At 42.5% G+C, this 24479-nt stretch overlaps 1 protein-coding gene across 1 annotated transcript in view; it reads left to right on the plus strand.

Moving 5' to 3' along the window:
- Positions 1–691: 691 nt before the first annotated feature.
- Positions 692–24479, plus strand: part of DTNBP1 (dystrobrevin binding protein 1) — an 82963-nt gene continuing 59175 nt past the window's right edge. Inside the window, exons 1-5 of the mRNA XM_015407568.1 lie at positions 692–935; positions 11056–11106; positions 11541–11591; positions 13888–13948; positions 15489–15621. Coding sequence (XP_015263054.1) covers positions 880–935; positions 11056–11106; positions 11541–11591; positions 13888–13948; positions 15489–15621 — 352 coding nt within the window. The 5' untranslated portion in view covers positions 692–879. The remainder of the gene's footprint in view (positions 936–11055; positions 11107–11540; positions 11592–13887; positions 13949–15488; positions 15622–24479) is intronic.

Consider the following 24479-nt stretch of genomic DNA (forward strand, 5'->3'; position numbering starts at 1 on the left):
GGCTTTCAGTTGCTGAATTTTTTGATACTTTGGAACATAATTGAATTGGGCCAAAGCAAGAGACATGTCTAGTTGTGGAGTAAGTTATGAAGCAAAAATGTATGGGGGATCAGACTGTTCATTTGGAAGTTTTACATTAATTTCCAGTGACTTACATTAATTTCCAGTGACTTGAGGTTTTCTAAAACAGTTCCTTGCAGAAGTACTGTCTTCATGACTCTTATAGTAAGGAAAATCTGGCTTTCTACAGCATTCCCTTAACAGAGGGGATACCTTTCTTCATAGAAAATGTTATTGTGGCTTTGTAAGGAGAAAAGTGACCCGTGAAAAACATCACAAAGGGCACTCCGTCTTGCGGCACCCGGGTCTCGAACTGCTGAACTGCTGAACTACCGACCTCCCACAGCCTGCAGTTCAGCGTCTTAACCACTTGAGCCACCGCAGCTCCCTTAATGGTGGTTAATCCGCCCCGAAGACTCCCCTCCACATTCGCTTTCGGCTGACCTGCCCCGCCAGGGCCCACCGCCTTCCCCGCCTTCCCTTCTGAGAGAAAACCGAGGGGAGGGGGCTGCGTGCTGACGTCACCCCGCGCGGCCCGGCGCGCGCCTCGGCCTCTCCTGCGCGGCCCTCCCCTTTCCCCGCCGTTGGGTAGAGCGGCCCAGGAGGGGCGGGGCCTGAATTGACAGGCGGTAGCGCGTGAGAGAGCCCGCGGCGGTTAGGTTTCGGCCGTTGCGGCTCCGCCCCTTCCTCCTCCTGCCTCCCCCGCCCCCCCGCAGCCCTCGTCCCGTGTTTTCGGGTTCCGCAGTGAACTTGCCTCTGCCCGGCCCGTTCGGCTCCCGCCGCCGGTTCCTGCGCGCCGAGGCGGAGGGGAGGGGAGCGATGTTCGAAAGCCTCCGCGACCGGCTCCTGAGCGTCCAGCAGGACTTGACTTCGGGGTGAGTAGCGGCCGTGGCGGAGAGAAAGTTGCGGGTCGGTCCCGGGGAAATGTTGACGGGGGGGGGGGGGGGGGGGGGGGGGGGGGGGGGGGGGGGGGGGGGGGGGGGGGGGGGGGGCGTCTTCACGTGCACCCGGGCGTGTTTGCTAGGAAGCCGAGCCTCACTGGGCTCCGGAAAACACTTTCTCGCAGGCACGCAGGGGCTGAGCTTGGGTTTTCCTTGGAGGGCGCTGCTGGACTCCAGTGCAGTGTTCCCTCTAAGCTGAGTTAGTGTGAGCTAGCTCACAGTTTTTTAGCCTCCGGCTCACACATTTTTGTCTTCGCTCAGGGAGGAGGGCTCCAGAACACACTAATTTATGCAGTAGCCGAATCACCTGCTCACAACTTTAATGCCAGTAACTCACAAAGGAGAATATTTGCTCACAGGACTCCACAGCTAAGAGGGAACATTGCTCCAGTGTCATCCTCACGTCTCTTTAACGCTTGCATTTTCCTGCTAGCTTCCTGCTGTCCATGGATCCTACCGGCCACCAGTGTTCCCTCTAAGCTGAGTTAAGTAAAGGTCTCCCTTGCTCGAAAGCCAGTCGAATCCGACTCTAGGGTTGCGGTGCTCATCTCCGTTTCAAAGCCGAAGAGCCAGCGCTGTCCGAAGACGTTTCCGTGGTCATGTGGCCAGCACAACTAAACACCAAGGTGCACGGAACGCTGTTACCAAGGCGTTGTTAAGCTGAGTTAGTGTGAGCCAACTCACGTTTTTTTTAGCCTCCGGCTCACACATTTCCCTCTTAGCTCAGGAACGGACGGCTCCAGGTCACACAGTGAATTTGCTGCAGGAGAGCCACGGGCAATGCTCCCTCTAAGGTGTGGAGTCTTGTGAGCAAAAATTCTATTTTGTGAGCTAGTGCCAAGAAAGTTGTGAGCGAGCGATTTGGCTCCTGCATCAAGTAGTTTGCTCTGGAGCCCTCCTTCCTGAGCTGAGACAAAAATGGGTGAGCAGGAGGCTAAAAAACTGTGAGCTGGCTCACACTAACTCAGCTTAGAGGAAACACTGGCAACGGGTGGTGGGCGGATTATCGGGGCGCGATCACACCGCAACATCTGGCAAGTGGAGGGCACCCGTGGCCAACCCATGGCATACCGCTGAAAAAGCGCAATAAAAAAACAGTACCTCGGCCCCTGCCTCACGGGGGGAATTGATGCCGGCAAAGTGTGGCTTTTGAAAGCTGCACCAAAGGAGACATGCAGCGGCGGGATCACACAGATCCCGTGAGCCGCAGCGCAGTTGCTCCCCGGCATGATCAGATGCCAGGGAGAAAGCCACGGAAGGGAGCGCAAGGCCGCCGGCTGTGCATGTGTGCACATGCGCAGTTCAGCTGGGAGCCTTGATTGCTCCTGCAGACGGCCGTGCCGGCGATCCGACGGCCGCGCTTGCTGCGGCAATTTAGGTAAGTCCTGCTCTTTAGCAGGTTCTTTTTTGATGCGCATTTTCGGCCTGAAGGGCCGGATCGGGGATGGGTGCGCGCTGCTTCCCAGATATTGTGGTTTGATCGCGCCCATTTGCTGCGCCCCCGATCTGTCCCTCTTCCGGCCCTAAACCTCCCGTGTGACCAGGGCCCTCGTATGTAGTGGCAAATGGTTTGCCACGGGCTGCCTCCGGACTCCTGTGGTGTGATTGCGCCGGCCTCTTGGTTAATGTGCAGGCAGGGAGGACAGGACCCATGGTTTGCCACTGATGCGTCGGATCGCGTTCTGGCAGCTCTAATTGCACCGGAGCAATTAGCCACGCCTCCCCCCTGCGTTATCCGGCCCGTGTGACCGGGGCTTAACTTATGCAGCAGCCAAGTTGCTCGCTCACAACTTTAATGCCACAAAATAGAATTTTCGCTCACAGGACTCCACAGCTTAGAGGGAGCATTGCTCCAGAGCAAACTAATTTATGCAGTAGCTCACATGCAGTAGCCAAATCTCTTGCTCAGAAGTGTTTTGCCAGCCACTCACAGAGTCCGGCCCCCCATTCCAATTTCAGCCCTGCACATGCATCTGGGCTCTGAGTGGCCTCTCCTAATGGCTTACCCCCAACCCCCTTTTTTCCCTGTAACTGGCTTTTGAGGTTTTATTCCAGTTTTGTCTGAAGAAATATACTTTGCACATGAAAGCTTACACGTTGAATAAAACTTTGCTGCTCTCAAAGGTGCTGCTGGACTCAAACTTTGTTCTGCGTTGAGAGGAGCTTACTCCTAGGTAAGGCTGGAGTCCAGTGGCTCCCTTAAGGCCAACACAGTTTAAATCTGGGTATAAGCTTCCATGTGCATGCACACTTCTTAGGTTAAGGCTGTAATCTTTCCCAAGAGGTGAATCATATGCACTTACTTCCGGGTAATTAAACACCCATACAATCTGGTTGCAGGGAATTTATGGTTTTCGCAGGCAAGAGCCTGCTCTGCTAAGATGCATGGAGGTAGGGAACTTGGTTCCTGAACTCAAGTATTCTCTCTCCTTAACTTTTACTGAAGTTAGATCCAGGTGGGGTAGCCATGTTGGTCTGAAGCAGCAGAACTTAGTTTGAGTCTGGTGGCACCTTTAAGACTAACAAAGTTTAATTCTGGGTATTAAAGTTTGTTGGTCTTAAAGGTGCCACTGGACTCAGTAGACTAGAATAATGTTCAGGTGGGTAGCTGTGTTGGTCTGAAGCAATGGAACAAAGTTTGAGTCCGGTGGCATCTTTAAGACCAACACAGTTTCATTCTGGGTATAAGCTTTTGTGTGCATGCGCATTTCTTTGGATAAGGCTTTAATCTTTCCCAAGAGGCGAGTCATATACACTTACTTCGGGGTAGTTAAGGCAAGCGCCTGCTCTGCTAAGATGCATGAAGGTAGGGAAGGTTCCTGAATTGAAGTATTCTGTCTCCTTAACTGTTCCTGAAGTTAGATTCAGGTGGGTAGCCATTTTGGTCTGAATCAGCAGAGCAAAATTTGAGTCCAGCGGCACCTTTAAGACCAACCAAGTTTTATTCTAAGATTTCATGAGCATGCACAATTCTTCAGGTACACTGAAACAGAACTCACCAACCATTACATACAGGTAGAGGTGGGGACGTTGTTGCTAGGAGGGTCTAATTAGAGTCAAGATGCATAAGTAAGTGAGCAATAAATATAGCTAAGATTGGATGAAGGCAATTAGTAATACCTGTGAATAGCAGCAAATTAGCATACAGCATAACAAAATAGTTTACTAAATAGATGCGAGAAGGTGGGACCCCATGGCTTAACAGAGACAAGCTTTGTTCTTACCAAAGTTAATACTGAGGAGAAAGTTTTATGTGAAATATATTTGTGTGCCATTTTCATACATAAAATCATTCCCTAGGGCTCAGTTTTCACAAACTGGTACTTTTAAATTAGAGCGGCTGGTCTGTGCTGAAAGCATTGGAGGAAAGAACAGACCAAAACCTTCATCCCATTGGCTGCCCATCTGTTACTGAGCTTAGTTTAAGGTACTGGCTATCACATACAAAGCCCTTCATGGCCTTGGACTCTCATATCTGTGAGACCACTTTGCTCCCATATGTTCTGCCATGACAACTCCGCTCATGTCAGTAGGGTGTCTCCAAGTGCCCAACTGCAAATGGCCAAAATCAACAGCCGCCTGTATATGTTCTTTCTCTGTTACAGCTTCCACCTTGTGGAATGGTCAGCCTGAGGAGGTCAGGAAAGCTCCTACTCGCCGTTCTTCTGCAGACTATGCAGAACTGAACTATTCAAGAGGGCTTTTCTGTGCAGGCCATTGGGTTATGCCTTACAAAATGGTTCACAAACTTACTTGGATAAATTATTAGAGATTGGTCTGTACTGCTATGTATAACTTATTGTAAGTGGGATTTTATTATGTAATTTCTGTAGCACTTAACGTGTCATGTGAATGATTGTATTGTGCTTCTGTGTCTTTCTGGGGCTTCCAGACTTCTAAAATCCTAATGCATTAGTTATTGAATGTCCCATTTTGCTGATTATACTGACTCATTATGTGTAATCTTCCTTGAGTTCCTGTAAGAAAGACGGATTGTAAATAATAATTCCTGTTCACCGTTTCAGTGTGTTAGTAAAACCTTTAATCACTTTCTTTTTACTAAGTAGTAGCTGCTTTGTATTCAGAGTATATTGATTATGACAGAGTTAAGATTCGAGGTCCTAGAAGCAACTTAGAGATCTGATAAAATATCACGAATATGCCTTGATCTGGATGTCAGCTGTAACACAGGCACACCAGAAGAAAGGCCTAGTATGCCAACTGATCTATTTATGGATCATTTTGACCCAGTTTCTTTGATGGATGTTGATGAGATCCTGGGATCAGTGAAGGCCAATACTGGTCTGGATCCTTGCCCATCCTGGCTGCTAAAATCATGTAAGGACCACATCAGCAAACAGTATCTATTATGAATCAGTCACTAAGTCAGGGCATCTGCTTTCAGGCACTCAAAAGAGGCAGTTATTTGTCCATTACTTAAAAAAAACCTAACACCTATCCCTACAGAAAAATGATGTGGCCAGTTATCTCCTAGTCCAGTGGTGGCGAACCTATGTTACAGGTGCCAGAGGTGGCACTCAGAGCCCTCTCTGTGGGCATGCTTGCCATCGCCCCAGCCAGGCCCCAGACCATCATTAAAGTGTCAAATTCTCTGCCAAATAATTTTAAGTAAATGAAAGCATTTGGTATTGCTTTCCTTACTTTGTTTGGATCATCTTAAGTTAATGTGTGAGTTGTTTTTTCTAAAGTAAAACCTCAGTATTCAGGTTAAATTGCCGTGTTGGCACTTTGCGATAAATAAGTGGGTTTTGGGTCGCAGTTTGGGCACTCGGTCTCTAAAAGGTTTGCCATCACTGTCCTAGTCTCTAATTTGCCTTTTCTGGCCAAGTTTGTCTTTTCTGGACAACTTTCAGGTGATCTTTGATAACCCATCTGTTCTAGATCCTTTTTTGGTCTGGCTGCAGGCTGGGCTGTGGGACAGAGCTGGCTCTGTTAGCTTTAGTTGTTGACCTCTGTCTGAGTGTAGACAAAGGTCATGCCTCTTCATTGCTCTTCCTGGACTTTTCTGCAACCTTTGATATAGTAAATCATGCCATGTTGTTGAGGCACCTGGAGTCAGAAGTAGGTATCAGGAGATGTGTGCTGAACTGGTTCAAATCAGGCGTCGTGGATTGGATTCAAAGGATTGTTTTGGAAACCAGTTATCATTAGTGTGGGACCTAACCTATGGAGTTCCACAGGGTGCAGTTCTGTTCCCCATGCTTTTCAATCTCTGTGTAAAGCCTTAGACAAATCATTTGTAGCTTTGAGGATGGTTGCCACCAATATGCAGATGATACTCAGCTCTATACATCCTTATCCAAATCCCCTGGTGAAGTGGTAGAGGTCCTGAATAACTGCTTGGCTGCTGTGGTAAATTAGCTCTAAGTGAACAAATTGAAGCTAAAGCCTGTAAAGACAAAGGCAATGCAGGCTGGGAAGGTGGAGTGAGAGGGTGAAAATCTTGAAGGACATTGTCCTCCCCACTTTTGATGGAGTTTAGCTGACCCTTGCTGACTCAGTAAAGAACTTTGGGGTTATACTGGACCGAGCATTATTACTGGAGAAGCGAATTAATGCAGCTACAAAAAGGCTTTCTCCCAACTCAGCCTGGCCCTTAAGATTGCACTTTATCTTGGTAGGCTGATCTGGCCACTTGAATCCACACCACAGTAGCATTGAGACCAGACCACTGTAATGCGTTGTACATTGTTCTTCCCTCAAAATCAGTTTAGAGACTCTAGTTGGTGCACTGCAGAGTGCTGCGGCTTGGCTATTATGAGGAGCTCGAGGGAGCACACATGTCTTTTACATTCTGCAGTCACTCCACTGGCTGCCCATCAACTATTGGGCTCAATTTAAGGTATTGGCAATAGCATGCAAAGCCCTTCATGGCCTTGGACCCTCATGTCTGCAAGAGCACCTTGCTCCCTTATGCTCCGCCATGACAGCTTTGCTCCTCTGAGCAAAGTCCTCTGCAAGTGCCAATCTGCAGATGGCCAAAATCAACAACTGCCTGTACACATGCATTCACCACTGTGGCCCCCACCTTGTGGAATAGTCTGCCCGAGGAGGTCAGGAAGACTCCCACTATCCTGGCTTTCTGCAAACTAGCAAAACTGGATTATCCAAGAGGGCTTTTCTATTCAGGCGATAGAGTAGCACCGTACAAAATGATGCACAACATTATTTGGACAAATTATTATGCGCTGTGGTCTGCATATTACTGTGTATAGTATGCTGTTAGTTGGATCCTACTATGTACTTTTGGATCATTTACTGTTTCATGTTTGCTTCAGTTCTGTTTTTAAATTTCTGGTTGGTTTTATAACCCAAATCCTATTTCACTGTTTATTGAATGCCCCAGCCTGTCAATTGTATTGTCTCATTCTGTGTAATCTGCCTTGAGTCTCGGGGAGAAAGGTGGACTATAAATAATGTAAAATAATAAATAAGCTTTTGAGAGTCAAAGCTTCCTTCATCAGATACAGGTAGAGTGAAGTCCCTGAGCCCATATATCCCAGTTTGAAGGTGGCAGGGGTATTATGAAGAAGGGAGTCAGGATGCAAAGGTACAATGCAAAATGTAATCAGCAAACAGTGCTAATTCAGCTGATTATGTTTTGCTCTTTACCTTTGGCACCCTTCTTTGGAACACCCCTCCCAACTTCTGACTGGGATACAAGGGCTCAGGGATCTGTCTGACAAAGAGAGCTCTGACTGTCTCTCATAAGCTTATATCGTGGAAATCGTTTTGGTCTTTAAGGTGCTACTGGAGTAGAATCTTGCTCTTCTACAGACCAGCATGGCTCCCCACCTGAAACTATCACTTATGAAGTAATGTATTTCAGTGTAACAGGCTAGGAATTTAAAAATCCTAACCTGATAATAAATTATCTGTTACTTTCCTTGTATTTCTCATTCTGTTAAACTGCTTTAACATTTCAGTTTTTGATATAGTTCTGGGTCTCCCGTTCTTTTTTCCCTGTTCTTCTGACATTCAGTTTGGAATGTTTAGTGGTCATGTTTAAGAAATTGTCAGGTCTGATTCCTGAGAGTGTTTTTAAAGAGGACAGCTTTTCATATTAGTGTTGTTATTACCAGGAGGGCTTCAAATCACTACAGGATACATTCAACACTCCATTTGGGAATCGCACTCCCGATGCAACTGCTGAAATATTTTTATCAATTGCCAGTCCCAAAACTAAGGAGAGCTTTTACTTTGGCAAGAATGAACATTCTTCCCTCTGTGGTTTTGGAGAGCAGATATAATAGAGTATCATGCTCTAATAGAACATGCAGATGCTCATTTGATAAAATCGAAACCACTGAACATATGATTATGGAGTGCCCTCTATTCAACGAGCTGAGGGCTAATTTAGTCACCCCTTTACTTAAAGATACAGAGTTGCTAAATGTGTGAGCCCAGGTGTCATGGCTACTGTCGGATACAAATGATCGTGTCACCCTCTCAGTGGCAAAATTCATAGGCGCAATAATCAACTATAAGAGGAATAATACCGAGTGGGGTCTTTTAAAATATTTTTTGGTTCTAATTTCTGCTTAAGATCATAGCCATATAAGCAGTACTAGATGGTTAGATAGAAATCACTGCAGTTATTGAAAAGTTAATGTGGAACGGATTTGTACCTTTTCTGTTGAGAAAGCTGGAAGTCTCTTGGCATTCTCGTGCATGATTTGTAAATAGAACTAGATCTATGCTGTCTATGTATTTTAGTTTTCACTCCTACAAGCAGAAATTATAATGTGGAATAGGTTAGTGTTAGAGTTGGACCTGTGCTCAAATCAGTATGGTGCTGTGGAAGTTTGGTGTGTGACCTTGGGCTGGTCACTCTCAGCCTAACCTGTCTCTCAGGGTTTTGGTGAGCATGAGAGAATTTATTTATTTATTCATTTATTCATTAGATTTGTACCCCGCCCTCCCCAACGGGCTCAGGGCGGCTACAACAGAGGCAATTGCCAAAATAACAGTTAAAACAACATAAAAACAATCATTAAACAGTATAAAACAATCATTAAGTAAAGTGCGGTGCTCTTGATGTTAAATTTTTCTTAATCCAAGATGAGTTCCATTCATCAACCTAACCTGACAACATACATTCTTCGGTTAACTAGGCGTCTGCCCAGGGCCGGCTCACCTCCAGATCTAATCAGAAGAGGAAAGCAATGTTCTAAGTCGTTTTGGGTCCCTACTTTGGGGCAGGGGAGTGGGCTATGAGTAATTTTGAGGAGTCCTTCAGTTCAGAATGCCACAGCCTGAGAGTTTTCCTTATCTTAGAAATCCTTCGTATTTGCTTTGCCATGAAGTTGGTGTACTAAATTGTGAAATAGATTGCTATTGAAGGACAATACAGAATGGCTCTAAATCCTGATGTATTTTACTTTAATGCTGAGTGAATTCAGAAATTCCATCAGAGGCTTTTTCCGCCTCCTTCAAACTTATAACAGCCAAGGGTCCCATGTGATTTATTCTGTATTCACTGATTTGATATCCTGTAAATGATAGCTTCAGATGTTTTATGTTTTATGAGTCAAAATTGAGGGTTTTTTTTTAAAAAAAGACACAACAGTTACTGTTTGTTCATAGTCTGCTAGTTAGAACACTTGTATTCTTGTTGCTACTTTGTGTTTCCCATAAACCTACTGGCTCAATTCAGACCTTAAGTTTGAATTCCAAATTCAGTGGATCAACATCTACCGTGTTTCCCCGAAAATAAGACACTGTCTTATATTTATTTTTTCTCAAGAAGACACACTAGGGCTTATACCACAAATGCATAGAAATCCTGCTAGGGCTTATTTTTTGGGTAGGTCTTATTTTTCGGGAAACAGGGTATGTCATGCCACATCAACAAAGATTGGTTCAGAGAATAGGAGACAAGCTTCAGGCTGGATGTATAATTAGAAACTTGGACTTGGGTCTATGTCATATGTTATTGGCTTAAGATAAAATTTTCTCCCCCGAGGTTAATTTCTTTAATCCTCCTAGATAGTTTCAGTTCAAGCTGGGTTTCCACAATAGAACATAAATTGTCACTATTGGGCTTCTTCAGTACAGCCTTCCTGCACCTTGGATTCCAAGGAGCCAGAGTGATTATTAAACAGAGATTATGGGATACCTCTCTCCAAATGGATAGTGCTTGAGCTTCACACATTCTGGTAGTGGGGAATAAAAACCAAAATTTTGCTCCGTCCTTTCTTTGTGAGAACTCCTGAGATAGCGCAGAGCTTTTACTTTAGCATGATTTAATTCCCCCCCCCCCCCGCTCTCCTTGATGGGAGATTAAACCTGGGCTGGTCGAGACAATTGAGCATGTGCTTTTATTCTGTCACTTCTATCGCGAGATTTGGACAAAATGCATTACTCCAATTACTGCTGCCTATCCAGGCAGGTCAAACCAATTTTATTCAACTCTCCTTTTAGCTGATTCCTGTAATGAAATTAGTGCTAAGGTAGCAAGATTTTGTGCTGTGGCCAGTTTAATCAGACAGAAGATTATTGCCTCTTAAGAAATTTTAAATATATTTTAATTTTAATCAATTTTATTGATATAAGTTCTTACCTGTATTTATTGCTTAGTCCTGTTTACATAATTATTGCACATGTCACATGCTAATGTACTGTCTAATCTTGGATTGTAATAACTAAAACTATATGGTACTGAAGAGGAGACATGTTTTAACCTGGTTTATAAGCCTTTGGCGTTCAAATTATTTTTACATTGATGTAATTTTTTATTTAGAAGCCTTCAGAAATTAGACATCTTAAAATAATAAGTGAGGCTGCCATAAGGTTTTAGTAAACCTGGATTCACTTGGTTTTTTATTTACTACATAAAATGTCAAACTTCAGTCTGCTGCACATGTAGGTTGAAGTGGCACAGAAAGAGGAAAATATAATGCTAGCTGTTTGTGTGTGTGTTCATGCACACATGTAAAAAGGAGAAATACAAAAGTTCATAAATTTAGGAGGAAGGAATCTCATAAGCCTTGATAAACTGCCTCACTATTTTTGTGTATGTGTTATATTACAGGTTGAAGAATTTGGGTGAGAAATCAAGAGAAGCCAAAATAAGCAAGCAACGGTACTGTTAGAAATTTAAAATGTGTGACAGTTGTTTCTTAGGTGGAATTACATTTATTTATTGAGAATATCTACATGTCATTTGCATGACATCATCTAATTTTTAATGAACTCTGAAGTTAATATTGTTGAAAGTTCTATGTCTGTTTAATATTTCCAGCTTCATTTGTTTTACAGTTGTAGCAAAGCATAAGGTTAAGCATTGCAAGGGGTCCAATAAACCTTCATATCAGATGTGGGAGTTGCCTAAACCCTGAGCTGGGGTAGGTGGTAGGAGTGGCTAGATCTGCTATAACAGCAATCCTGAGAAGCCCCATGCAGGTAGGTTTATTGCAATTCAATGAGGCTTAGATAGAGGGTGCTAGGCCTGTCGCTGTGCAACACATCCATTGGGCATCCACATTTACTGGCACCATTTTGTGATTTTTATTTTAGGAATGTTCAGTGTTTGCCAGAGTTCTCTGCTGGATTAGATCTGCTGAGCAGGTAAGTTCCTTTTTTTTTGTAAATGTGTACTACTGAGTTTCATATGTAGTTATAAGTCTGCTTATTTATTTTCCTGGAGGCTTGGAGGGGGAAATGGAAGACGGGTCTTCTTACTGTTCTCATGACAAATGTCATAAACATCGAGCCATCACATACTAAAGGGGAAGCCTAAAGTTTGCTGAGTTACAAAGTGATTTTACTACACCTGCCAAAGATGTAGCCACACACAAAGTCACTTGTTTATTTTCAGCTCTTAGTAACCAGGAAGATTTGGCTTCTAGAGAGATGAAATCCTGCTTAAACAAAGGAAAAATCAATGTAGCTTTCAAACCTGAAAGTTTAGTAAAAGCCGAAAGAATATGATCTGTAGAGTCAATTCTGTTAGTACCACATCTGCAGAATCTATTAGAGAACAGAATACTATTAAACCTTTCTAATAACACAGCTGATGGCAAGGTGCTCAAACGCCCAAGCATAAATGCGCTTCTGTACTTTGGAAGAGATAATTCCAAGAGGTAGTTTGGCATTTGGATACCAAGGGAAGAGGATGAACATGCTCTGCGAGCTTTAACCAGCATTCTCTTATAATCAAGATCGCTCAGACGTTTTTTAATAAACTGACTCAATTCACAGCTACTCACAGTTCCTAGCACATCATGAGTGATACCCAAACATCATATGGGAAGAGAGATTGCTTTTCTGTACATCCTTTCAAGTAGCTCTCAGATTATTCATGGTGCATGTTTCTAAAAACATGAGTCTAGCTTTTAATGTAAATCCTGGCAGTTGTAAAGTGTATTACTTTACCACAGGCATGGTCTAGCAAGTTAGCACTTTTAACAGCCCTGTATCAGGGGTGGCCAAACTGTGGCTCAGGAGCCACATGCGGCTCTTTCACACATATTGTGCAGCTCCCGGCAGGGCAGATGGGGAAGCTAAATATCATTAGCAAACAAATATCATTGGACCAATAAATATCATTATCAATATCTGCTTTTACCGCTTTCGTTATTATTTTTGGCAGTCTCATTTAATGTTATATTTCCCAGTAAAAACGTATAATATGTGTTCATGCATTGCGGCTCTCAAACATCTGACGTTTATTCTATGTGGCTCTTACATTAAGCATGTTTGGCCACCCCTGCCCTATATGATGCTTATTTTGGTGAGTGCCAGTAGATTCAGTAGAACTCAAGTGTGTAGGATTGCAGAATAAGATTGGTTGGTGCTTATGGGCACATTTCAAATAGACTCAATATCTGCAGTGCAGCTTGGATAATTTAAGCATATTGAACTTACATGACCTACTCAGACCATGCATGATGTATGTTAGCTGAGTATTGTCTGTTTTGTCTGGCAGCAGCTTCAGGTTGTCAGGCAAAGAGATTTCCCCCAGCATCTCTTCCTTTAACTGTAAATGCCTGGGTATAAGGCACATGTGATCAATGTTCCCTCTAAGCTGTGGATTCTTGTGAGCAAAAATTCTACTTTGTGAGCTGCTGGCATTAAAGTTGTGAGTGAGTGATTTGACTACTGCATAAATTAGTTTGCTCTGGAGCCATCCCTCCTGAGCTAAGGCAAAGATGTGTGAGCTGGAGGCTAAAAAAAACTGTGAGCTAGCTCACACTAACTCAGCTTAGAGGGAACACTGCATGTGATGTAGGTGTTCTAACACTTAACTGCAGCTCCTTCCTGAGATTCAGGCTGGTAAATCAGGTTCAGATTGAGAAGTGTATTTTGTTTTTAAGGAAAGCATATTGTATAAGGCTTTTCTGTTTTGTTTATTTGTAAACATTTGGTTTGCTGTTTGAAATTGTTGCATGTAATTGTCAGTTTGTGAACTGTCTAAATCTGCAAATTTATCATTGTCCTTGACAACTGACTCTGCTTCCAGTTAGAACCCGTAACTTTTGACTCAGGTGTTAATCTCATGGTTTCTGATAAATGCATAGGAAATATGCTTGATAAGTCCTGAAGACTTTCTCCCTTGCACTGAATTTCAAATAGTGATCTTAATCTTTCTGGAAGTGCATCAGTTTTATACCAGTCTGTCATCATTGTATCATGAGACTGTTTTATGACATTACGAATTTAGCTGGTATCAAAAGGTTGTCTTCTTTTGGTAAACTTTCACAATTGAAGAAAAGATGCTAATTAAACCTGTTTCTCCAAACATCTTTTTTGTCCTATTGATAAATACTAAGTCACACTCCCATACAATACATCTAACAATACTGGATTCTTCGCCATTATCTAAGTTCAATTTATAATTTTATTACTGTTTTCTTTTGCAAAGGTATGAAGATATTTGGGCAGCCCTTCACAGAGGAACGAAAGAATGTGCAAAAATGGGAGAGGTAAATCACAGAAATAATATGCAGATGTTTTGCTAAAAGCTGCTTAGTATTTAGATACTTTGATCTGAGGAAGCTACGTTGCACATCTTCCATCTAAAATGCATATTCACTAGGGAAGCATCTCTTTGAAATAAACTTAATGACCTTTGCTTAGTTCTGCCTTTTTTGTGTATCTCTAGCACAGTTGTGAATCCAGAATTAAGGCTCAATTGAGCATGTTGTATCATGAGATGTTTTTTGGATTGTTTCTAAAGATGTTGAATCACATGGATTACAAGAAGCTGTGAAACCAGAAGACCATTTAGCGGGCAGGTCTGTTTTACTGTGGTGCCTGTAAAGTGGATCTCAAGCACAGATCCATTAACAGGAGTAACGTGAGGAACATTTGCTATGGGTTAAACATGCATTTCCATTGAGCCAAGAGAAGAGAGGACAAATGTCCCCAGTTCTTTGTCGTTTTAAGGAAAAGCCTGGCAGAGAAGCATAATGTATGTGGTCCACTGTGTTTCTGTAAGTGCAGGTTCCTAATTGTCGTGGGATAATTCCTCTTTAAACACCAGCAAGTGGATAACTGCTGGCTTGCAAAACTTAGAGTCATAGAATCACAGAATCACAGAGTTGGATGGGGCCATACAGTCCAACCCCCTGCTCAATGCAGGATCAGCCTAGAGCATCCCTGACAAGTGTTTGTCCAGCTACTGCTTAAAGGCTGCCAGTGAGGGGGAGCTCACTACCTCCCTAGGCAGCTGATTCCACTGTTGAACAACTCTTACTGTAAAAACCTTTTTCCTAATGTCCAGCCAGTACCGTGAAAAGCTGCAATCCCATGTACACTTACAGAGGAGCACAGTGGTATTTATTTCTGAGAACCATGCACAGGGTTTTGCTTTTAGTATTGTACTGAACTGACTGGCCACGTTCACTGAAATACGTGTGGCACATTAACGGAAGTGCTACCTTAATAGAATAGGAGTTGTACTGGTCCTTGTAAGCCAGTATTCCCTGGAAATACATGCCTGCATTATACAGCTGTACATCTGAGCTTTATTTGGACATACAGAAATAATTAGGGTTGATTAATATTTGACCACCCGTTGTTGGACTGTTTTCAGGTATTCTGTGAGGCTCAGAATGCTGCTATGTATACAGCAACTTTCCATCGTGTGTCAATATTACGCGGTGTTAGCCCACAGCAGACCAAACATGGGTGCAATGGTATCCAATAAAGACTGGAGTCTCTCAGGCTTATGTACAAATATCACTGTCATTTGTTAGTAAGGGCAAGAGTGTGGGCGGTGTCTTCCTAGCCCTACAACAACTCGGGGGGGGGGGGGGAGAGACCTAGCAACATAGCAAAGTCTGTCCTACTGGCTACTTGCCAGCATCTTCGGAAAGGAAGGACTGGCCTACTGCCTCTTAAGTACAATGCTTTTAAAAATGGACTTCTGTTTTTAATAGTTACTGTTACTTCCTTTTTTTTGTAAAACACATGGTTATAAATTATATAACTCTGGTTTTATGCTTGGCTTTAAATCCACAGTTGGTGGATAGTGAAGTTGTGATGCTTTCTGCACACTGGGAGAAGAAAAGAAGTGGTCTCCTAGACCTTCAGGAGCAGCTCCAGCAAATACCTGTGTTTTTAGCAGATTTGGAATCTACAACAGCTAGCCTGGGTAATCTTGTTTGCATGTTTAAAACAGTTTTAGCAGGCATTTCAATAATCTGGAGTTGAGACTGCATAGAATGGATTATAGGAAAGCTGTTCCCGAGGCTTTTGAAATGTCTTGCTATAATAAGCTCAAGTTTGAAGGCTGACAGTGTCTTGGCTTTCATGACAGTTCTAGGTTGTCTGTTTCACAATGTTACTATTTTTATCAGAAATCTGCTTATTTTCTGTGTCACTAAATTTACATCTTATTTTTCCTCCAAGGAGGTGTCGGCCTCTTTGTGTTCCTCCATGACCTCCTTCTCTTGCTAGACAGAGGCTGAGATAGATTGCCTGGCCTGAGGGTATCATACTGACCTTCATAACTAGGCTTGCAAGCCCTGTATCTCACTGGCAAGCTCTGTTGCCCACCACTACTCTGTGGCATCAAGAGAAAAACCAAAGCCAGTGACATCACAGATGTCAGACATCACTATGCCTCTTCTGGGTATAACCCGGAAATGATAAAGGGTAGCTCTAGGAATTGTTGGAAACTCTACCATAGTGGTAGGGTTTTTTTGCAATTCCTAGAGTTACTCTTTTCACTTCTGGGTTGTATGTCACTGATGTCATGCCCCCCATGTTGCTGCCCCCAGACCTCTTGCCAGCTGCCAAGGTCAGCCTGGCAACTCTATTCATAACTGAGTAGAGATTTGTTCCCACATCTTGATCCAAGTTCAAGTGCTGGTCCCTGCACCACACTGGACAACTTATATCTCAGTATTTTTGAGGCTGGATTCTTATGTATATGTGTGGGGAGTAAATTCCATTAAATAGAAACTACTGAGTAAATGTGTAAGATTAAGGTGTGAATCTTAATAGTACCCAGGTCCAACTGGTTTTCTGTCCTGGTGCGTTTTTATTTTGAATTTTGATATATATGACACGGAACTCTGATAACCTGCAATATTTTATCAGCCTTACGTTGAACTTGGTTACAATAAATTTCCTATTTGTGTGTACTGTCGTAAATTTCCTATTTGTGTGTACTGTCGTAAATGAAAATTTTATAGATATGATACGTATAGACTAGTGATAGAATGTAAGAAATGCTGAACAGTTAAATAATCTATCAAGTTTAGTCATACCTCACTAAGAATTATACTGCAGACGTAAATATTGAGTAATGGCCTTAAAAATACTTTTCTTAACTAATCATAAATCATGATACAAACCATACATTGGAACTATTTTACAAATAAAAGCATCATTACTCCTCGTGAGTTATTTAAAAAAGTATCTATTTGTAGCATAAAGAGCTTATACTCTGGGCAATTTTTTCAAATAAGACTGAACCCCCCGCCAACGCACCCTCCCCACTCCCCCCAGCTAAACAAAACTACTAAACCACCCTATGAGGCTAACTCACCAGAACCCTGGGAAAATACTACCCAGGGAAAGGCATGAAAAGACTCTTTTTCCAGGGTTCCCTAACTTATGGAGACAAAGATCCCCCCCCCCCAACTTCCATGTACCACTGCTAAAACACAGACTTTTAAGCAGAATAAGCAACACAAAGTAAGCAAAATAAGCAGAGTATGGGACTGCACACTGAATCTATATAAATTATAAGATGGATACTATCGATGTTGGACAGGGATTTTCTCCCTTTTGTGGGAGATAGGGGAACATTTATTTTTCTTTTTTGTGACTTTTTAACTCTTGTGGAGTTGAGATGTTCAAAGTTTATAAAAGTTGATGGCCACTATGGAGATCTGCAACTTGATATGGGACTTCCTGAAGTCTGGTCAGAGCGATCCAATTATAGTGAATTTTAGCTTCAATTAACATATTGAGAATTGATTTCAATTTGCCCACATTTGCAGAGTCTCCGGCGAAAGGTCCTGGAAGATACGTATTTTCTGGTCTTGAAATAGCAAATGTCCTTTTCCCCTAGCTTCTTTTAATTTTTTTTCTTTATAGATTTTTCCCCATTAGTACACCGATCGAGAAGAGTAATTATGATGTCTCTAGGACCCTTTAATCTAGGGTTGTTAGCTGACCCACGTTTATATGCATTTGTTATTCTGGGAACAATATCCTCTTTGAGTTTTAAAGCAGATGCTAGCCACATTGCTAAAAACACAATTAATCGGTAGAGCCTTTAGCTTTTTCTCCCATCCCTCTGATTATTAAATTATTTTGTCTCTGTTGGTTCTCCAAAATCATAATTTTTTCTTGCAGCCAGATCTCATTCTATTGGAGCTGTCACACTTCATCCTGTATTGTGAGACCTAGGTTCATAACAGTATCTGCTGTTTGTCTAACGATTTAAAGAAAATTTTATGTCTTCTAGCTGGTCAGCAAGAGATTTAAGCAAGATTGTGACCAATTCCACAAAAGCAGTTGTTGCGCCCTCGGTCTCCCATTTTCCCCGGTTGTACTGCTCAATTTCCCAATATTTGCTGCGTGGCTGCATTTTGACCTGCATCTCCCCCCCCCCCCCGCCTCCCCCGATTTCCCCCGTGTCTTCTTGATCCTTGATCAGGGAGGATAAGCTCAAAGTACATAATTTCTGACTGTGAATTTCAGGCTAGTTTATGCAGTGTTTCTATATTGTATTTTACTCTGTGTGATAATCCTTTCACCAAAACTGCACTCTAGCCGGTTTCTAGTATAATATTACCTTTGATATGAATTGCTGACAGTTTTTAAATAATGTTTTGGAAAAAACCTCATCTAATGCCGTGATTCTAATATCTGGGACATTCTTTCTAATGCAAGGAGAAGCTTGCTTCAAAAATTACATGATTTATTACTGTGAAAAAGCATCCCCAATCATGTAAACTGTGTTTTGGTGAGTTCCCACTAGGGGATGCTCCATAACTATTCCTTCACAAATCTTTCTCTGGCTAAGACTAGATTTCAGTTTTATTACTGGGCTCTGTTACTCCTGTATCTATTGAGAACTGCAGGACCTTTCTTCAAACAGGAGAGCTTCATGTAGTGTCACCTTCTAGATCTTTTGTATATATTTAAATTTTGCAAAAGATTAAGTGGAAATATTTAGAAAGCAAACCTATTGATCCTTAATATAAATATTAGGTGCTAAGGGTATAAGCAGTTACGCAAATGTGGAGTAAGGTTAATAAAACTGTGAGTACTTGGGCAAAGGCTTTGTTCCACTTCCCTTGTAAATGGCTGTGTGTAGTTACATGGTGTTCTCTGGGTGCATGTTGTAGATGGGCACTCCAGATACTTAAAAGCATTTTAAAACTGTATGCTTTTAAGTAAGTAGCCTGTTAAAAAGGAAAGTGTATTTCATTTTAGATTCCCTCCCCCAAAATCCATTACCCTAAAAACAGTGAACAGTGGCTTTAAATATTTAGAATGGGTAACTAGTCTGGAAGTAAGACTTTGCTTCTGTGTATGTGAATAATATTTAACAGTGGACACAGTATCATATCTTCCGGCACTTATGTACTAGGCTCTTTGTTGTTGTTGTTCAGTCGCACAGATGAGTCTTCACGACCCCATGGATCACATCACACCAGGCCCTCCTGTCTTCCATTGTCCTCCAGAGTTTGCTTAATTTTATGTTTGTTGCGTTGATAACACTGTCTAACCATCTCATCCTTTGTTGTCCCCTTCTTCTTTTACCTTTAATTTTTCCCAGCATCAGGGTCTTCTCCAGTGAGTGCTCTTTCTCACTTGGTGGCCAAAGTATTTGAGCTTCAGCTTCAGTATTTGGCCTTCCAGGGAACAGTCAGGGTTGGTTTCTTTTAGGATTGACTGATTTGATCTCCTTGCAGTCAAGGGACTCTCAAGAGTCTTCTCCAGCACCATAATTTGAAAGCATCTATTCTTCAGCGCTCAGCCATCTTTATGGTCCAACTCTCGCAGCCACACATTACTACTGGGAATACCACTGCTTTGACCATACGGACTTTAGTTGGCAGGGTGATGTCTCTACTTTTTATTATGCTGTCTAGTTTTGCCATAGCTTTCCTCCCAAGGAGCAGGCATCTTTTAATTTCATGGCTGCAGTCACTGTCTGCAGTGATCTTAGATCCCAGGAATGTGAATTCTGTCACTGCTTCCATGACTTCCCCTTCTATTTGCCAAGGAGTGATGGAGCCAGATGCCATGATCATAGTTTTTTTTTGATGTTGAGTTTCAAGCCCACTTTTGCGCTCTCCTCTTTTACCCTGAGCAAGAGGCTCTTTAGGTCCTCTTCACTTTTTGCCATTAGAATGGTACCATCTGCATATCTGAGGTTGTTGATGTTTTTCCTGGCAATCTTAATTCCAGTTTGTGATTCATCCAGGCTGGCATTTTGCATGATGTACTCTGCATATAAGTTAAATAAGCAGGGTGACGATATACATCCTTGTCATACTCCTTTTCCTATGCTAAAGTAATCAGTTGTTCCATATCCGGTTCTAACTGTTGCTTCTTGACCCTTATACACGTTTCTCAGAAGACCTATGAGATGGTCTGGTACTCCCATCTCTTTAAGGACTTGCCATAGTTTGTTGTGATCCACACAATCAAAGGCTTTAGTGTAGTCAATGAAGCAGATGTTTTTCTGGTACTCCCTTGCTTTCGCCATAATCCAGCGAATGTTGGCAATTTGATCTCTCATTCCTCTACCTCTTCAAAACCCAGCTTGCACTTCTGGCAGTTCTCTATCCACATACTACTGAAGCCTTGTAAGATCTTGAGGATCTTGAGCATGACCTTGTTAGCATGTGAAATGAGTGCAAATGTGCAATAGTTTGAACATTTCTTGGCATTGCCCTTCTTTGGGATTGGAATATAAACTGACCTTTTGGAGTCCTGTGGCCACTGTTGCGTTTTCCAAATTTGCTGGCATATTGAGTGCAGCACTTTAACAGCATCATCTTTTAAGACTTTGAATAGCTCAGCTGGGATACCATCACCTCCGCTAGCTTTGTTGTTAGTAATGCTTTCTAAGGTCCATTTGACTTCGTACTCCAGGTTGTCTGGCTCAAGGTCAGTGATCACACCGTTGTGGTTGTCAAGGACATTGAGGTCCTTCTTGTATAGTTCTTCCATGGGGGGCGTGGCGACACCAAAGAACATGGCAATCGCTTAATCTACGAGCTTCGTCTCTCCCCTCAATAAAAGAGCACCATAGAACCGAACTGAGCAACTGGACTAATGAGGAATGGGTAAGAACGACAACCCAAAATCGTCATATAATAAACTATCATCAAAATCCGCTCAGAATTTTTTTATACCTAGAAATTCTAAAGAGGAGCGGAACAAATTGGGCCCGGAGACAAATAAAATGGTTGCAAATCAGTCTCCTGCCACAGTCTCAGCAGCCTCTGCAGACAAGGCAGACCTTTCACTATTGTTAACACAAATGGAAAAAAGACTTACTGCTAACATTAATGAAAACATGATGCTATCTATTCAGTCGCTTAAAGATCAACTAAATGACAAGTCAAACCACTTTGGAAAAAACAGCAGGGACGGCTGCAACGGCACTAAAAATGAGCACGATGTTAAAATCGGACGTTAAGGATCTGCAATCCTTAGAAATAAACTCCAGAGAACGTATCTTAGTTTTAGAAGCGCAAGTCAGGCAGCTGGACGTGAAATTTAGGGGGATACCAGAGGGAGAGGAAGAGAATGCAGACTTAATATGTTTTATGGCAACATGGCTGGCTTTTGTTTTTAATTTGGAGGACAGGGTGGCTCCCGCCATTTTGAAAGCATATAGGCTGAGCCTGGCAATGAACCAGAAACGCTGGGGCCCAAGGGACATTCTAGTCCAGTTTGCACGACAACGGATTTTAAAAGAAGCCTCTGACAAAGGCTCCCTCCTATATAAGGACTGCCACATACAAGTATATCCTGATGTACCTCAGGAAGCTTTAAAAATTTGTAAATCCCTGAAAGCAACAACCTCCCGACTTCAACAGAACGTCAGATACCGATGGCTGGCTTCAGGGGGTCTACAAGTCTCGCACAGATGATCCACACTACAGGCTAATGACAAGGATACGGGTCTGACACTTCTAGAAGCATTACAAATCTCAGAGCCAGTGGACACTAGTGGACGCTCCGGCAAAAGGCGCCATGAATCGCCGGGCTCACCAGCGAGAAGCAGCAAAGTTTCTTCCAGAGACTCTTCTTCGTTCCGGGCGGCGACAAGCTCCTAAATGACTTCTGGAAGCATACCGATAGCTCCAGGCTGCCATGAAAATAAGCTTTGTTTAGTCTGTTTAGTCAGTTCTTTCTCTACTTGTTATATAAACACTTATGGTTCTGTTTAATTAAATACTTTAAGATACATGAGGGGGGGGGGTTCGTAGTTTTGCTCCCGGGTAAAGAGACCGCTTTAGAGTCCTCGCCCTTTAAGGAGTGGGGCGGTCTTTCTAAAGTTGGCCCAAACTCAGATAACAGGAGTCTCTGGGAATAGAAAGTAGCGTAGTGCTACGCCCAGTATGCGACCCGTTTGTCAGAAGGTTCAAGGAACCTTCTGACAAACGGGTCGCATACTGGGCGTAGCACTACGCTACTTTCTATTCCCAGAGACTCCTGTTATCTGAGTTTGGGCCAACTTTAGAAAGACCGCCCCACTCCTTAAAGGGCGAGGACTCTAAGCTCTTTAGCTTGGAGAAAAGACGACTGAGGGGTGACATGATCGAGGTTTATAAGATTATGCATGGGAAAGAGCAGGTAGAGAAAGAGGTACTTTTCTCCCTTTCTCACAATACAAGAACTCGTGGGCACTCCATGAAACTGCAGAGCGGTCGGGTTAGAACGGATAAAAGGAAGTACTTCTTCACCCAAAGAGTGATTAACACATGGAATTCACTGCCACAGGAAGTGGTGGGTGCTACAAGCATGGACGGCTTCAAAAGGGAATTAGATAAGCATATGGAGCAGAGGTCCATCAGTGGCTATTAGCCACAAGGTATAGCTAGGGGCTCTGGGGCAAGTGATGCTCTGTCTTCTTGGTGCTTGGGGGGGGGGTCAACAGTGGGAGGGCTTCTAATGTCCTGGCCCCACTGCTGGACCTCCTGATGGCACTGGTATTTCTGGCCACTGTGTGACACAGAGTGTTGGACTGGATGGGCCTTTGGCCTGATCCAACATTGGCGTCTCTTATGTTCTTATGTTCTTAACGGTTTAGATAGATACACTCTGCAGACGAAGACAAAGTAATCTAGTGCGGTTCTTTATATTCAGCATTACATTTTCTTCGTAAATTGATACGTAAACAACGCAGGAGGAATCTGAACCACGGGAAAATAGTGTTTGTGTGGTACTTTCCTTTTTGCTGATACTTGGTGCTCAAATCGTTACAACACAAACAAACTTGATCTTTTTAGAAGTTAAATATTTTAATCTGATATAGTAATTGATCCTTTTTTGAACTGTTAATTAATCATTCTTACCAGTTTATATTCTGGAATCATTCATAGAGTAACTAGATTGCATTTAATTGGAACAAGTTAGTGAAGGGTCATCTAAGATTGTAACTTGATCATAAGTGTTAGATTTTTATTCTGTCATTAGTTAAAGGGGCATACCAAAGGTCCTCTATAAACCTGAATCTTGATTTTGTTTTTTATTACAGTCCTAATTAATTGCTCAGTTTACAACTTGATTATATTCCATTTTTATCAGATTTTAATCAATTAATTGCTCAATTGATTGACAGTAATTTACATATTGCACTAATCTTATTTTATTTCATTCAGTTTATTGCACAGTGCCCAGGCCATCTCATACTCCATAAAAGAAGCAAAATATTACTCAGTTCCTTTAATGAACTGTTAATTAACAGTTTTCACCGGTTTGTCTTTTGGAATCACTCATAGTGTAACTAGATTACATTTAATTGAAACAAGAAAGTGAAGATTCATCTAAGGTTATATTTTGAATATAAATGTTAGATTTTTATTCTGTCATTATTCAAAGGTCCTCTATAAACCTAAATCTTTATTTTGTTTTTTATTACAGTCTTAATTAATTGCTCAGCTTACAACTTGATTATATTCCATTTTTATCGGATTTTAACTATTTATTTATTTATTGTTTTGACTTACTACCCTGCTCTAATCCCTGAAGGGGTCTCTGAGCGGCTACAGTTGCACATTATCCCTAACCTATGGCCACACTTTTTCCGGGGGTGGGGACAATCCCTACCGGCACCCAGTGGAGGGATTTTTCTCTCTTGGGTTGTCTGCGTCAGCTTCGGCGTCTCTCGGTTTTCTCGGCGTCTCTCGGCCTCTGGCTTTCTTCCTGATGGTCTTTCCAGCAGCGGATCGGCTGGGCCCTTCTATCGCGCGGCGTGTTCTAATTAGTTGCTCAGTTGATTGACAGTAATTTACATATTGCACTAATCTTATTGCATTTCATTCAGTTTATTGCTCAGTGCCCAGGCCATCTCCCACTCCATAGAAGAAGCAAAACATCACTCAGACAACAGACTAGTACACACTCTGACCAACGAAGCCACAGTACACAGTTATTATATAGGCTGACACAGTTCATCACTCCCACATACGCTTGCAACCAATAGACATATTGCCATGTCTCCCCTAAAGATTAACTCGATTAACATAAGAGGCATGAACAACGTGATTAAGAAAAAAAGAGTAGCACAATACATAAAACATATCTCTCCAGCAATCCTGTTTCTTCAAGAGACTCATCTTCGCTCCACAACTCATCCAATATTGATAACTTCCATGTTCCCATAACAATATATGGCGGCAGGATCCTCCAAGTCTCGTGGTGTAGCCATAATTTTTGCAAAGAGAGTGAACTTCGGTCTGAAAGAAAAGCTGATCGACCCTAGAGATGTAAAATTTCTGGAAATTTTGAAGCTCGGAAAAAAAC

The sequence above is a fragment of the Gekko japonicus genome, unplaced genomic scaffold (genome assembly GCF_001447785.1).
Source record: "Gekko japonicus isolate JY-2015 unplaced genomic scaffold, Gekko_japonicus_V1.1 scaffold3310, whole genome shotgun sequence".
Lineage (NCBI taxonomy): Eukaryota > Metazoa > Chordata > Lepidosauria > Squamata > Gekkonidae > Gekko > Gekko japonicus.